The sequence below is a fragment of the Belonocnema kinseyi genome, chromosome 6 (assembly GCF_010883055.1).
Source record: "Belonocnema kinseyi isolate 2016_QV_RU_SX_M_011 chromosome 6, B_treatae_v1, whole genome shotgun sequence".
NCBI classification, from domain to species: domain Eukaryota; kingdom Metazoa; phylum Arthropoda; class Insecta; order Hymenoptera; family Cynipidae; genus Belonocnema; species Belonocnema kinseyi.
In genome coordinates, this window is record NC_046662.1 from 67,596,168 (window position 1) to 67,614,033 (window position 17,866).

Below are 17,866 nucleotides of genomic sequence, written 5' to 3' on the forward strand. Positions count from 1 at the left end.
CTTTAATTAGCAGTTGATTTTTCATTAATTCAAATAGAAAAATGATTGTATTTAGAGATCGATTTTTTAAATTTTACTGACCGAGAAAAATGTTTGTGGACCGCGAAATGACCGGGAATTTTTTCCTTTGATTAAAACGGTCACCCTGAATTTGATATTTTGAAACTAAATATATCCAAAATGAAGCTTGTTATTAATCATATTAATTTTCAGGGTGTCTAGGGACCTTTAAAACCTGCAATTCTCCTTGAATTTGATGAAAACCTAGAAATCTCCTTGACAATTTTACGAGAACCTTGAATTAAATTTTGCTTTTCTTGTAAAACAGTTATTTCATTGAAATGCGAAGAGTAATTTAATTATTTAGTCCAGGTTGGTCAATGAACTCTTATTTCAATCGTCTATTAAATTAATTTTTGAATTGTGATTTTTATCAATTATAATATCATTCAGTTTAGAATGCTTAATTCGAAAATCGAATTAAGCAAAAATCGAATTAATTAAAAAAAAAAACAGTTCACAATTTTAGAATTTCCAGATTTTAACATCATAAATCAAACTGTTTCAATTGGAAAGTCTTATCAGTTAAACAAATATAAACGTGCGATTGAAACTTTATAAACTATTTTCAGTATTAAAATAACTTCAAAATGATATATTTAAAATCAAGGCTTTTATTAAATTTTAAATATTATTTCAGTCTAAAATATTCCATTTTTAAACCACTCAATTTGATATTTTTTAAATTAAGAAAAAGAAAAATTACTTAATATTAATTAATATCCGGCTGATCATTTAAAATCATTAATTATAAATTTAATATTCAAAACGAAACAAGAAAACTAAGTTACGAACGTTGCAATTTCAATTGATTGATTTCAAAAATGTAATTTTTAAGTCAAATTGTTGAAAAATTGAATTTAAGATAATATTTAAAAATATTTAGAAACATTTACAAAATTGTCATAATTGAATGTGGAAGAAATAATTAAAAATCTAAAACATGTACAATATCATGTACATTCATGAAAATTTTGAAGCATTTTATGGATTTTTAACTATTAAAAAAAACTTTTAATTAAAAAAATGTTTTGTTTATAAAAAAGATTTAGTCGTTCAATTTTTTATTTTTCTAGTTTAAAATTGCTTAAAATGATATAATTTTGAAAAATTTTATTGCTTTGATTAATTCTTCAATTTAGAGCATTGCATAAATAGATTTCACAGCACTTTTTATAGACTGTACCAATTTTTTTTATAGATTGTAATGAACATACTTTAACATTGTAAATAATTCTAGTTTTTTATTTTTCTCCGCTAATATAGAATGTTAGAATATATATTTTTTTATGTGATATTCAACAGATTATAAGGTTTATAAGGCTTACAGATTATAAGGTTTCAAAATATTTTTAAGGATTTCAAAATATTTCCTAATATTTGAAAGAATTTTGAACATTTCACAAAGATTTCACGGATTTCAAAGATCCGAAAACTTTTAACGTAGATTTAAAGGATTTAAAAATATTACAAAAGATTTCAAAATATTTTTGAAGATTTTACAGATATTTCAAATAATTAAATGATTGAAAAGATTCAAAAAAGGCGTTTACACTAGATTTTAAACATTTCACAAAAATTTCCTAAATATTTCAAAGATTACAAAAGATGTCAAAGATTTTTCACGATTACATTTTTTTCAGAAGATTTCGAAAGCTTTCAGAACGTATTAAAATATTTCAGTGATTTCAAACAAATACAAAAGTTTTCAAAAAGATTCCAAAAATATTTAAAGAATTCATAGGGATTTTAAAAGATTTCGTGAATTTTCAAGATTTCAAAAAGTACACCTGACTTTAAAGATTTAAAAAAAAAACTTCAAAGATTAGAAAAAATATTTCACAAATATTTCAAAGATTTCATAAATCTTTCGAAATTTTTTTCGAAAATTTCAAAAAGATTTGAAATGTTTTAATGATTGCAAATGAATACAAAAATTTTCACAAATATTTTAACTAATTCATAAGGATTTCATCAGATTTTAAAAAGGATACAGTGCACCATATTTTAAAGATTTGAAGATATTTCAAAGATTAAAGAAATATTTTACAAAGATCTAATACAGATAAAAAAAAATGTCGCAAATTTTGCAAGTTTCCAAAGGATTTCTCAAAGATTTAAAAGGCGCCTTGCGTTCGCAAAATATTGAGAATTTTGTCTATGTATGGTTCTGCTTTAAACAGTTTGAAGAAATTATATTGTACAATTTCAGAGAAAATCTCATTTATTTCAAGGATTTTACAAGATTTAAAAAAGATTTCAGCAGATTTTAATAAAATTTTAATAGAATAGCATTGAAAAGGCGTTTAAGACATTTCAAAAGATTCCAAAGTATATCCACGAATGTTAGAGGATTTTGTAAAATCAGGAATTTTGAGGATTTAATTTCCTTGAGGATTTCTGAATATTATAAAGGATTTCATGAGATTCGACAAGATTTTCACTGATTTGAAAGATTTTAACTAGTTTTAAAGAGATTTCAAATCTTTCAAGAGATCTCATATAATTTCACTCAATTTCGAGGATTTTAACCGAGATTAAAGGAGTTTGATGGGATATTGAATATTTTAAGCTATTTCAAGGATTTTTAAAGATTCTAAATGGTTCTAAGCGTTTTCAGAGTATGTTAAAGAAATGCACTGAATATGAAAGGATTTATAATTATTTTCTTCAATACCGAAGTATTTTCACGGAATTTTAAAGGATTTCAGTGTGTTTTAATGAGATTTTGAAGAATTAAAGGGAATTAAAAAGATTTCAGGGGATTTAAAAACATTGACAATGATTTTTCACGGATTTTACGAAACAAATGGGCAAGGTGTCCAGCGACCTTAAAAACCTAGAAATCGCCTTGAATTTTTCACAAGAACATTGAATTCATTTTTTTTAAACAGTTGTTTGATGGAAGTGCGAAAAGTAAATAAAATTTTGTTGTCTATTGTGAAAGAAACATCACGCTCAGAAGAAATCTTTCTACTAAAAAGTTTTTTTTTTTAGTTATCAAGGTATAATTTATCTTTTACTCATTACAGAATAAATAACGAGATTTCTACGTATTTTTTTTGTAGACTTTACCAATTATTTTATAGATTTCAAAAAGTTTAAAAATATTTAAAATATTTAAACTGATTTTGAAAATTATGCAAAGATTTAAAAAAAGGGCTTACACCAGATTAAAAAAATTTGAACTTTTCCAAAGATTCTAAAAATTTTGAAAGATTGAAAAGACCTTAAAGGTTTAAAAAAAGCCTATATTAGATGCCTAAGATTTTAAAAGATTGTACACTGATTAAAAATATTTTAGTGATTTCAAATAAATAAAAAGATTTCAGAAGGATTTCACAAATATTTCAAAGTTTTCATACAAATTTCAAAAAGATTTTAGAAGAATACATAAATTCCAAAGATTTCAAAATATTTAAAGGATTTTACTAAAGTTTCAAATAGTTCGATGATTTCAACAAATAAAAAATAGTTCAAAAATAAAGATTTAAGAAAAATTTGACAAATATTTGAAAAGATTTGAAAGATTATAAAAACATTTCCCAAACATTTCAAATATTTCATAAAGATTGCAAGAGTGTGAAAAATTTTAAAAGGGCGTGTACACCAGATTTCAAAGATTTCGAACATTTCCAAAGATTTAAAAACTTTTAAAACATTTCAAAGATTTTAAAAAGCTATATCAGAGTTCCAATATTTTAAAAGATTTTCAGGTTGTTCGCTGGACCGGGAAATCGGGAAATGACCAAAAATTTTCTGAGACGGGGAAAAACCGGGAAATGACTGAGATTTTATTTCTTGACCGGGAATTTTACAGATTTTCAGAAGAAAATTCTCTATTTTAGATTTTTATTTTTAAGCTTATATTTTTCATTTAAAGGATTTTAACGTAAGTCTTGAAGACTTAAACAATTAAAAAGTAAAAACGTTTAAAGTTGAAAATTTTTGATAAAAAACAGTTTGATTTTATCAACTGTAAATATAAATGAATAATTTTTAAAATGGATCTTTACTTTAAGCATTAAAAACTGAATAATAATTGATTTATTGCGATTCTAAATCCGTTGAAAGTTAAAGAATTTCCAGATTCCTACTTAATTCGTAAATAAAGGCTTTTAATAAAATGAAAATATGGTTTCAGTCTAAATTATTTAATTTTTAACCCATTTAATTAAAAAAAATTTGATTAAGAAAAAGGATAATTATTTAATATTCAGCAATATTTGACTTGTAATTTAAGAAGACTAAATTGAAGCTAAATACTTAAAAGTAAACCATTTGAATTGAATCGAATTCTCTTGAAATCTTTTTGAATTTTCTGTTAAAATAATTTTTCAAAATGAAGAATCTTTTTCAATTTTCCTAGGAATTTTAAGATAATTTTTTTATTCGTTTGGAGCTTTTCACACTTTTTAAAAAGCTTGTAATTTTTTTGTTTGAAACCTGCAGTAATCTACATTTTGTTTTAAATTAGGTTTAAATTAAAATTAGAAATAATTTCAAGTTCTAAATTAATTTGTAATCATTTTCAAGGTTCTAAATGTCTATTAAAATTACTCTAATTGTTTCTAAAAATAATAAGTGTTCAATTGTTATTTAGAAATCCAAAGTTTAAGGACATTTTTTAAATCCGCAGGATTTTCTAAAATTTGTAGGACATATTCAATTAATTTTTGAAGTTATTGAGAAGTTTCGAAAAAATTTCAAAAATAAAGCTAAATCTGAAAAAATTTAAAACTACTTCTTCATTTCTCAAGAATTTGAAATGCAATGTAAAAGTTTTTCAAGAATGCTTAAACTATTTAAAATGAAAATAATTTAAATTCTAATTTAAGAACTTTTAGGTTGAAAAAAATTTAAGTTTTAACATATTTAATGGTCTAAAATAACTGAATAATATAATTTTGACCATTTTTAAAGTTAATTGATTGATTCTTCAATTTAAAGTATTGAAAATGTTAACCTGGATTTATATTTTTGGAACTTAACCTAAATCTTTGAACTCTATAATTTATGAATGTTAAAAAATCCTAATTTTGCAGTTTAAATTAATTAAAATTGAAATGATTCAGTTGATAAGTGTTAGTACCTTCCAGTTTATACATGTAAATTATTGAACAATTCAATAGAAAATTGTTGAATTTTAACTTTTAAACGTCAATTTTTAAATTTAAAAATTCAAGAGTTCCACTTTAAATGCTTCAGTTTTTTATTACTTGTACTTTTACTGTTTAGCCTTATATTTCGATTTTAAAAATTTTATTGACCGGGAAAAATATTTACGAATCGGAAAAAAACCGGGAATTTTGTTCTTTGATTAAAACGCTCACCCTGATTTTACTAGACTAGACTAGACTAGAGATTTAAAAGAATTCACAAAGATTTCAAAAGACTTCAAAGATTAAAGATTTTAAAGATGAATTATGTTCGCAAAAAATTAATAGTTTCTTTCTTTATCAGGGTGGTCGCTAAACCGGGAAACCGGGAATTTTTTGAGACCGGGAAATGACAGTGTATTTTTTTTACCAGAAATTTTACAGATTTGGTAGAAGAAAAATCTGCCCACGTTCGATTATAACAGTTTTTTAATAATTAGTGGAATTGTTATGTTTTTCAATTATTCTATTGTTTAGCTTACAATGCGTAATTCAAAATTTTTTTACTTCAAAAATTTTCCATTCCAAATTTTTGTTTCTAAGCTTACATTTTTAATTGAAAAAAATTTTTAATGTTTTCTTAAAGACTTGAACAAATAAACAATAAAAGCTCTGATGTTCCACATTCTTGATAAAAAACATTCTCATTTAATTTTGAAAATTTATCTGTACTTTAAGTAATCAAAAGTGAACAAAAACGATTTGACATTACGATTTTAAACCTGTTCAAAATTTAAGAATTTTCAGATTTTAACGTTAAAACTTAAATGGTTTTAATTTGAAAGTCTTAGTCATTAAACAAATGTGAACGTGTGACTGAAAGTTTATAAACTATTTTTAACTTAAAAGTAACTTCATAATAATATATTCTTGATCAAAGGATTTTATTAAATTCAAAATATTGTTTAGTCTAAAATATTCAATTTTTAACCTATTCAATTTGATATTTTTAATTTAAGAAAGATTAATTATTGAATATTTAGCAATTTTTTTATTTTTATTCAAGACAAGTTAATTGAAACCAAATATTTAAAAGTAAAGAATCTCAAACTCAATTGTTTGACATAGAAAACCTGGAAACTTTAAAATTTTGAATATCCTTTAAACTTTGAACGTTACAATTTTAATTGTTGTATTTCAAATATGCTTAATTTGTAAGTGAAATTTTTAAATTTTGATGCATAATTTACAAATGAACATTTGTAGAAAAAATTTCAGTAATTTTAAGAGATATTTAGGAGTTTTAAAAAGATTAAAAATTATCATGCAAATTTTAGAAAGTTTTCTTAAAATCTTCTAGAATCTTTTTTGAAAATTTTGTTAAAATCTTTGAAAAACTTTTCAAATATTTTCTTTAAATAATTTTTCAAAATGAAAAGTTATTTTTAATTTTCCCAGGAATCTTCAGAAAATGTTTTTATTCTTTTGAAGCCTTTAACAGTTCTTGAAAAGAATCTAATTTTTTTGTTTAAAATCTGCGAAAATCTACGTTTTGTTTTGTGTCATGCTATCATTTCAAGTTTTACATTATGTTTGAATGTTTTCAAAACTTCTACATATCTCTTAAAATTACTCAAATTTCGTCTACAAATAATAAATCTTCAGTTGCTATTTATACATCCAAATTGTAAAGAAATTTTCTAAAATTTGCAGGATTTTCTGAAAATTGTAGAAAAAATGCAATGCATTTTGGCAGATATTTAGAAGTTCTGAAAAAATTTCCAAAATAATTTTAAATTTAAAACAACTTCTAAATTTCTCATGATTTTGAAATAAAATTTGGAAGCTTGCCAAGGATGTTTAAACTATTTAAAAAGAAAATAATTGAATTTCTAATTTAAGAAGTGTTTGTTTGAAATTTTTCAATATTTGATTTTTCTGGCTTAAAATTCCTTGAAATTATATAATTTTGAGATTTTCAAAGTTTATTGATTGATTTTTTAATTTAGAGCATTCAAAATGATAACGTGGATTTATATTTTTTTGTATTGAAAAATGTTAGTACCTTCAATTTTATTCGCTTAAATCATTGAACAGTTGAATACAAAATTTGTTAATTAAAAACTTTTAAATTTCAATTTTAAAAGTTCAAAATTTTACAGTTCCACTTTGAGTGCTTTCATTTCATTTTATTAAAATTGTTGAATAAAAAATGAAATGTTTCATTTTTTACATCTGTAGCAAACGGTTATTTAATTATTTAATGTAAAACAAATGAGACCTAGAAAACCTTAACTTTTTGACCAAGAAAACCTGAGAAAGATCTTGAATTTTGTTACGAAGAATCGCTGGACAATCTGAAGGGTTCTTCATGACTTTAAGGATTTTTGAGGAATTTTAAGTAGATTTCAAAGAATTAAAGGGATTTTAATTGATATGATGGGGCTTTTATGTTCTTAAGGGATTTACGGGAATTTTCATGGGATGTCGAAGAATTAAAGAGATTTCAACAGATTTGCAAAGATTTCGAAGGATTTTATGGGATTTAAGGATTTTCAAGATTTAACGACCACTCTTCTTCGTGGAAAAGCCTTACCTAATTAATGGAGGTTGCCTAATTTAAATAGCGTTAATATAAAAAAATAAAAATATATAATTAAACCGGTTTTAATGCTTTTAATTTTTTACAGGATCGAGTCGGTGGGCGAATTGCAACTTTCCGAAAATCGTCCTACATTGCAGATTTGGGAGCAATGGTTGTGACTGGTCTGGGAGGCAATCCTGTAACAACTCTTAGCAAACAGATTAATATGGAATTGCATAAAATTAGACAGAAGTGTCCTCTGTACGAAAGCGACGGTCAAACTGTGAGTGTTTTCCTTTATTACTTTTATTTAATTATTGGCTTGGTTTAAACGAAAGTTAGATTATAGTTTCGTCATAACTTGTAAATGAATATTCCCTGTTCGAAAATGGAGATAAAACCACTGATTTTACGATTATTGACAAACGCTCTTCTTAGTTAATAATCAGGGTGTCTAACTGAATTGTTTTAAACCTTGAAAACCTGAAAATCTCCTTGATTCCTTCACGAAAACCTTGAATTTTAATTATTCTTTTTTTTCTTCTTTTTAAACAGTAATTTTATCGACATTCTGCTGACAATTTTCTTATTCGTCAAGATATAATTTGCCTTTTGTTTATATCAGAATAAATAAAGATATTTCAAGGCACTTTTTGTGGAAGGTGTTCAACTTATAAATTATAAAAATTATTAGTTTTAAATTTCGATGTTAATTCAGTTTCAGAATTAGAATAAGCCATGGCCATACAACGGATTTTTCGAAGGGTTGATCACTCGCTTTTTGAGTGTACAACAGATTTAAAAATGTTACAAAAGAATTCTAAAGATTTCAAAAGATTTCAAACATTTCAAACTATTTGATATATTTTCAACATTTCATAGAGATTTCACGGATGTTAACGATTTGAAAAAGGCGCGCACGCTAGATTTCAATAAGGATTTCACAGCAATTACACAACATTTTAAAACTTTAAAGATTTAAAGGATTTGAAAGTTTTAAAAAAGAGTACAGTACACCATATTTCAAAGACTTAAAAAATTTGAAACGATTTCAAGAGGTTTTAAAACATTTGAGAAGATTTGAAAATATTTCAAATAATTCAATAACCTCAACGAATACAAAATATTTTCCAATCAAAGATTCAAGAAAGATTTTATGAACATTTCAAAATATTTCACAAAGATTTCAAGGATTTACAACCCAAAAAAGATTTCAAAACATTTAAAAAATGTTTAACAATTTCAAAATTCTTTAGGAGATATCAAAACATTTTACTAAGATTCGTAATAATTTAAATTAAATAAATAATTCCAAAACATTTCAAACGATTTTAAACGATTAAAAAATGTTTGACAAGATTTAAAACGATTGCAAAAGATTTCCGAAAGATTTCTAAAATATTTTAAAGAATTCTTAAGGATTTCAAAACATTTAAAGAATTTCAAAGATTCCAACAAGGGTACAGTACACCAGATTTCAAAGATTTCAAAACATTTAAACAATTTTTAATCAATTCAAAAGGTTTAAACAAATTTAAGAAGATTTTAAGAGATTTTAATAATTGCAAATTAACAGAAAAGATTTCACGAACAAAGATTAAAGAAACAGTTCAAAAAAATTTCAAAGATTTTATAAATATTTTTAAAAAATGCACAAAGTTTTCGTAGATTTCAAAGCTTTCACGGACTTAAAAGATTTGAACAACAGATTTTAAAGATTTAAAAACATTTTCAAGATTTTAAACGATATCAAAATTTTTTTTATACAATTTCAAAATATTTAACAAAAATTTCAAATATTATACTGATTTTAAACGATTGCAAAACATTTCATAAAGATTTCACAAATATTTCACATATTCCAGTGATTTTAAACGAATACAAAAGACTTAGAGAAGATTTGACAATGTCTTTAGAGATTTAAAGATTTTACAAAAGCTTTGAAAATTTTCAAAATATTTCTCAAAGATTTCACCGAAATTTCTAGCTTTCACTAAGGTTTGTAATACTTACAAAGATTTCAAAAGATTTCACAAAGATGTCAATGATTTCAAAGACTTTGCAAAGATTTAAAAGTATTCCTAAAGATTTCACAAAGACGACTCATGTTCGCAAAAAATTAAGAATTTGTTTATTTACGATTCGGCTTTCTTAGGCATTTTTGGCCAATAAAAAATGAAATGGCTCGTTTTTACATGTATGACAAACGTTTATTTCATTATTTGATGCAAAAAAGGAGACCTGGAAAATGTTTATTTCTTGACCTGGAAAACCTCGAAAAGACCTTGAATTTTGTTCCTAAGAATCGCTAGACACCCTGTTACATTTCTAAGCGAAAAAAAGTAATTAGTTAAAGTGACTGCAAGTTACCTAAAAAGTTACTTTTTCATTTTTTGTATTTAAACTTAATTTAAAAATCAAAATAACTACGATTAATTCGTAAAAATTTAATTTAAAAAGAATTAGGCTTTTGTTAAAGCAATTGAAAAATACGCAATATATTTCGGCAAGCGAACAACAATATGTATTCAGAATAAAATGCAAATTAAGTAATTGATATGTCACTCGGAATATCTGGCCCATGATATTAGATTTTGAACGGTTTTTTCTCCGTATTGTTCGGCAGGATCACCAGAATGACTTATTTCGTTAAATTTATTTTCATCGGCCAATAAAGGTGATTTTTCATATTGAATTTAAAATAAAAATTATGACTCACGTGTTCCGTTCTATAAATTCTATTCCCCTGGTTCATAGCACGAAGCAAATCGTAACTGAAAATATTGCATTTTCAACAATATAGTTGAATTTCAAACCAAAAAGATGAATTTTAACGTAAAAATTCCATTTTCTACCCAGAAAGATTTTTATCGGAAGAAATAAATTTTCAAACCAAGAAGAAAACTTTTGAAAAAAGGAGGTTAATCCTCAAGCTAAAAGGATTAATTTTTAATAAAGAAGCTAGTTAATTTTGAACTAAAATTTTGAATTCTCTACTAAAATATTTGAGTTTTCTACGAAAAACAAATTGAACATTATTGTGAGAGAAATGAATTTTCAACTAAAATTAGTAAGCTTCAACCATACAACTGTATTTTTAAGAAAGTAGTTTAACCTTCATCCAAAAAGTTAAATTTTGAATCAGAAAAAATACGAATTTTCCATAAAATATCTCATTTCACTACAGATTTTTTAAAGAAAAGAGTTGCATTTTTAACAAGTTTTATACCAAAAAAATCAATTATCAGTGAAAAATATAATCGATGATATTATTTTAATCAAAAAATTTTTTAAATTGAAATCAAACAAAGTTGAATTCAACTATAAAAGACGAATTTTCTATTAACAGAAGATAACAGAAAACACAAAATAACTTTAAAGAAACTAAAATTAAAGTTCTAAATTACAGCAAAAATAGTAACGAAGTTACCCTAAATCTTAAAAATAACGTAACTTTTCAGTAAAACTTAGTTACTTATGTAACAAGGTGACCGCTGGACTGGGAAATCTGGAAAACCGGCAAATGACACTGTGTTTATTTTTTAAACGGGAATTCAAAATTTTTAGAATAAAAGTGTTGTCCAACTTTGTTGTCAACCGTTATTTAAATAATTTTTCAAATTGTGGTTTTTATCAATTATTATATCATTCAGTTTAGAATACTTAATTCGAAAATCTTTCAATTAAAAAATTTTCCATTTTAGATCTTCAAGTTTAAATACATATATTTTAATTTGAAGAAATTTAAAATGCAGTTTTAAAGGCTTAAAAAATTAGAAGTTTTTAAAATCGAAGATTTTTAAATAAAAAGCAGGGTGGTCACCGGACCAGAAAACCGGGAATTTTACGAATTTTCAGAAGAAAAATCTGCCCAAGTTCCATTTTAACAGTTTTTTTTAAATAATTAAAGTGCAGTTTTTAAGATTTAAACAATTAAAAATTAAAAGCATTTGAAGTTGAAAATTTTAGAAAAAAAACAGTTTTATTTTACCAACTGTAAATATAAATAAATAAATTATTTTTAATATGGATCTTTACTCTAAGTATATAAATCTGATCAATAATTGATTTGACCAAACAATTCTAGATCCGTTCAAAATTTGAGGATTTCCAAATTTTATCTGTTTCAATCCGAAATTCTTAATATGAATTGAAGTTAATATATCATTTATTCCGAAAATGTTATTACATTCTCATTTTTAAATAAGAATTTTCTTGATTTATCAATAATATGTTTTTAATTTAGAGTTCCAGGTCTTCCTTTATATGTTTTTTTATATTAAATTTATTAATATATTATTTCTATTAATTTTTTTATCCATTAAAAAATGTAAATGTGCGTTTTACTATTTCCAACTTAAAAATAAATCCCTAATAATACAGTCGTAATTAAAGGTTTTTATTAAATTGAAAGTATTGTGAGTCTAAATTATTTAATTTTTATCCCATTTAATTTAAAATTTGTTGATGTAGAAAAAGAATAAGTATTTCATGTTTAGCAATATTTCACTGTTCATTTAAGACGAGTAAATTGAAACCAAGTATTTCAAAGAAAACAATTTGAAACTGAATTGTTTTACACAGAAAGTTTTGAATCTTTAGATTTTTGAAGAACTTTTAAACTGTTAGCGTTACAATTTTAATTTTTTTATTTAAAAAGTGTTTAATTTATAAGTGAAGCTGTTACATTTTGACGCATAAATACCAACTGAACACTTATTGTTCGCAGAAAAAATTTGAGTAATTTTAAGAAATATTTAGAAGTTTTGAAAAGATTCAAAATTAATTAAAAACTTGAAATTATTTCAAGTAAATTAAACGAAGTATGTTGGCACTTTTTTCAGAACTTCTAAATATATTTTAAAATTAATCGACAATTTTCCTACAATTTTTGAAAATCCTGTCTTCAGAAAATTTTAATTTTTTTGAAGTCTTTCACAATTCTTAAAAAATTCCTAATTCTTTTTTGAAATCTGAAAAAATTTACATTTTATTTTAAATTCGGCTGTAAGTATTTAAAATTATTTCAAGTTCTAAATTTCATTCGAATCTTTTTAAATCTTCTAAATATCTCTTAAAATTACTCTAATATTTTTACAAATAATAATTGTTGTATTGTTATTTATAAATTCAAATTTAACTTTTTTTTTTAAATTTGCAGGATTTTCTGAAAGTTATAAAAAAAATTCAATTCAATTCGAAATATATGTAAAAATTCTAAATTTATTTTGAATTTGGAAAAATTTTAAACCGCTTCCAGATTTCTCAAGATTTTGAAATAAAATTTCAAAGCTTTTAAAGGATGCGTAGACTATTTAAAATAAAAATAATTTAACTTCTAATTACAGAAATTTTAAGTTAAAACAATTATTTTTCAATTTTTAATGTGCCTAGCTTAAAATTACTTAAAATAATATAATTTTGAAAATTTTTAAAGTTCATTGCTTGATTCTTTAATTTAGACTATTGAAAATGTTAACGTGGATTTATATTTTTGGAACTTAATCTGAATCTTTAAATTCTATCATTGATTAAAAGATCTAAATTTTGCAGTTTATTTGAATTTCATTTAACATTGCTTAATGGAAAGGTTTTAGTACCTTCCTTTTGGTACGTGTAAATTCTTTGTTCCACTTTGAATGCTTTAATTTGTTGTTTATTGTTTATTACTTTATATGGAAAAATGTTTAGAATATAGTTTGTTTTTTTAAATTTAATTAACCGTGAAAAAATTTTTTCGAACCGGGAAAAACTGGGAAATTACCGGGAATTTGTATCTTTGATTAAAACGGCCACCCTGGACAAGTTAGTGCCCAAAACTGACTACATTGAATACTTTAAGTTTTATGATATTTTATTACTTTCGGTTTGTTTAATGAATAAATGAACAGTGATAAAAACTGTATTGTCTATAATAATGATAATATAAGTAATACTATTTGCATTTTAATTTATTTTTTGAAAATTTTAAAGTCTTAAAAGTTGTTAAAGCGAGCAGGATTTACTTAAAAAAAAATTAATTATGATTTGGAACAGGAGATTTTGGAATAGAGATTCGGTACAGTTAGTTTTTGATAAAAATGATAGTTTTGAGTTGGAAAAGGAAATTTTTTCGAAACAATTTTGTAATCCAGTTCTGGAGCAAGGTATTTTTCCAACAAGTTAACGATTTAGATTTGGAAAAGTAAAATTTGGAGAATTATAATTCTGACTTGGAGTATTGAATTTTCTAAAAGAATTAGAATTTTGACTTGGAACGCAGAATTTTTGAAATGAACTATAATTCTGACATGGAAAAGGAAATTTTACAAAAGAATTAAAGTCTGTGTTACGAGATAGAAATTTAAAAGATAAATATAATTAATAGTCTGGGAAAATGAAAAGTTGGTCGGAAGAAAACTTATAAATTACCAGGAATTTAAAATCAATCGTCTGGTAGACACTGATAATGTTAATATTGTATATTATTTTCATGGTGTCTAACGGACTGGGAGTAGGCGAGAACCCGGAAATTTTTTTCTTCCATCGCAAAATTGACTTTTTTCTACTCTATCTTCTTTTTATTGTTCAGTCGAGAATCAGAGAGCGGATAATCTTATAGCTTCTCATATCGTATATGATACCAAAAAATTTTGTTGATGATTGATTATGTTCTTTTAATCTTATTACTAGCCAGAATGAAAGCATCATGTCGTTTTTTATTTATGTATCTGTTTAAAAATATTAGTTTTCACACCTTCCCATTTGTCACTCTGTAATAATCAAATTAATATATATTTTAAACAAATAAGCAAAAAAAATATATAAAATTTTTTTAAATAAATTTTTTTTTAACTTTAAACCTATAATATAAAATATAAATAAATCTATGTATATTTAATAGAGATCTGCGATTCAAGTGGTGTAAACGACATTAAAAAATAATAATTATATTCTGATACTAGATTTTATTTCAATTTTAAGAAAAGATTGAAATTTGCACTACTTTTTCAATATCTTCTCAAAAAATTGACAATATAACTTTGAATTGTCTACCGTTACAGGAGTTCCCGTAAGACCCATCCCTTTTCCAGATCGTTCAAGGCTAACGTTGCGGAAAATTCCGTAATACTAGCCCTTGCGCTATACCGGATCGTTATTTTTGTACTGAAAATTCCGTGGCACTAGTCAGTTGCTGGCTCATTTTATAGATTATTCCGGTAGTTTTCAGCGAATTTAAGATACAAAATTTTAAGCATGATGTGGTAAACAGATGGTGTCATTTTTTGATCCGCAAGGTTGTTTCGGGTAATATTTAGGGGACGTTTATTAATTAAGGATCATTTTTTTAATTTTTAGACCTATACTGCTCATTATAAGGATTCTTCTCAATAGATTTGAAAGAATTTTATCATATTTCAAAAGGATGACAAAAGTTTTGCAGTATTTTAAACGAGTTCAAAGGATTACGAGAGGTTTCACACATTTCAACATAATTCAAGTGTTTGAAGAAATTACTTAGTACAATTTCAGAGAAAATTTCAATTTTTTTAAAGGGATTTTATACGTTTATAAGGGAGCTAAATGATTGTAACAAATTAATTATAATTTTCGCGAATTATAAAGAATTTAAAGGAATTTTAAGTGCTATCAAAATGTTTAATAAGAATACATGGAATTTCAAGGATTTCAAGAGATACCTGAAGTTCTGAACGTTCAAATGAACGAAATATATTTTCTCAATTCAATTTTATTCAAAAATACTGCTTCTATTAACAAATAAAAATATGCTTTATAAGTTTAATTTATAATTGCTAAATGATTGTAACAAATTAATTATAATTTTCGCGAATTATAAAGAATTTAAAGGAATTTTAAGTGATATCAAAATGTTTAAAAAGAATACATGGAATTTCAAGGATTTCAAGAGATACCTGAAGTTCTGAACGTTCAAATGAACGAAATATATTTTCTCAATTCAATTTTATTCAAAAATACTGCTTCTATTAACAAATAAAAATATGCTTTATAAGTTTAATTTATAATTGCATTACTGTCAATGTCATGAATAAATATTTTTACGTTTAAAGGATTCTATGGAATTTTAAAAGATTGAAATGGATTTGAAAATATTTTATAGGATTTCAAAGGCTTTAAAGGCTGACGAAATGCTTTAAAAGATTTAATGGAATATCAAAGAATCTTCTGAATATTATAAAGGATTTTAATGGATTTTATAAGATTAAAAAGGGATTTTAAATAATCCAAGGGATTTCAAAGATTTCAAAGGACCTGATAATATTTCGAAAGATCTAATGGAATATCAAAGGATTTTCTGACTATCATAAAGGATGTTAACTGATTTTTTAAGATTTTAAAACCTTTAATAGAATTTAAAAATATTTTAGTGCATTTTTTTGATTTCAAAGTATCTCGTAATATATGAAAAGATTTCATGTATTTTCAAAGGAATTCTGAACGTTATAACGTAATTTAAGGTATTTTAAAAGATTTAAATTGATTTTAAAGGATCTTGCAATATTTCAAGGATTGGATGGAATTTCAAAGGATTTTCCGAATATTATCAAGGATTTCAAGGGATTTTAATGACTTGTAAAATATTTTAACGGATTTAAAATATTGCAAAGGATCTAGTAATATTTTAAAAGATTTAAAGAAATTTTAAAGGATTTCTGAATATTATAAGGAATTTTAATGGAATTAAAACAATTTAAATGGATTTAAAAATATTCTAAGGGCTTTCAAAGACTTCAAAGGATTTTGGAATATTTCGAAACCTTTAATGGAATATCATAGGATTTTCTGAATACTATAAAGGATTTCAATAGATTTTATAAGATTAAAAAAGGATTTAAAAATATTCTAAGGGATTTCAAAGACTTCAAAGGATCTGGTAATATTTTTAAAGATTTAATGGAATATCAAAGGATTTTCTGAATATTATAAAGGATTTTAGTGGAGTTTGAATGATTGTAAAACATTTAAATGACTTTAAAAATATTTTAAGGGATTTCGATGATTCCAAAGTATCTTGTAATACATGAAAAGATTTCATGTATTTTCAAAGGAATTCTGAACATTATAACGGATTTTAAGGTATTTCAAAAGATTTAAATTGATTTTAAAGGATCTCGCAATATTTCAAGGATTGGATGGAATTTCAAAGGAATATTATAAAGGATTTGAAAGGATTTTAATGACTTCTAAAATATTTAAACGGATTTAAAAGATTTTTGAATATTATAAAGAATTTTAATGGATTTAAAAAATATTCCAAGGCATTGCAATGATTTCAAAGGATCTCGCAATATTTCAAAAGATTCAACGAAATTTTAAAGGTTTCTGAATATTATAAAGAAATTTAAGGGAATTAAAAAAATTTAATGGATTTAAAAATATTCCAAGTGATTTCAAAGACTTCAAAAGATCTGGTAATATTTTGAAAGATTTAATGGAATGGCAAAGGATTTTCTGATTATCATAAAGGTTTTTAGTTGATTGTAAAACATTTAAATAAATCTTAAAATATTGTAATTCATTTGTATAAATTCAATGGATCAATGGATAAAATTTCAATAATTCAATGGTTTCAACAAATAAAAAAGATTTTTTTAAAATTTCACAAATATTTCAAAGGATTTTCTGAATATTATGAAGGATTTTAATAGATTTTATAATATTAAAAAAGGATTTTAAAATATTCTAAGGGATTTCAAAGACTTCAAAGGATCTGGCAATATTTTAAAATATTTAATGGAACATCAAAGGATTTTCTGAATATTATAAAGGATTTTAGTAGAGTTTTAATGATTTTAAAACATTTAAATGAATTGAAAAATATTTAAAGGCATTACAGTGATTTCAAAGGATCTCGCAATATTTCAAAAGATTGAATAGAATTTCATAGGATTTTCTGAATATTAGAAAGGATTTAAGGGATTCTAATGACTTATAAAATATTTTAATGAATTTAAAAGCTTTCAAAGGATCTCTTAATATTTTTAAAGATTTAACGATTTTTTAAAGGAATTCTGAATATTATAAAAAATTTTAATGGATTTAAAAATATTCAAAGAGTTTTCAAAGACTTCAAAGGATTTGGTAATATTTCGAAAGGTATATT

At 23.9% G+C, this 17,866-nt stretch overlaps 1 protein-coding gene across 1 annotated transcript in view; it reads left to right on the forward strand.

Moving 5' to 3' along the window:
- The window catches only part of LOC117174476 (lysine-specific histone demethylase 1A), a 367,341-nt gene that overhangs the window by 11,742 nt on the left and 337,733 nt on the right, over positions 1 to 17,866 (forward strand). Inside the window, exon 6 of the mRNA XM_033363628.1 lies at positions 7,850 to 8,026. Within this exon, the coding sequence (XP_033219519.1) occupies positions 7,850 to 8,026 (177 nt within the window). The remainder of the gene's footprint in view (positions 1 to 7,849; positions 8,027 to 17,866) is intronic.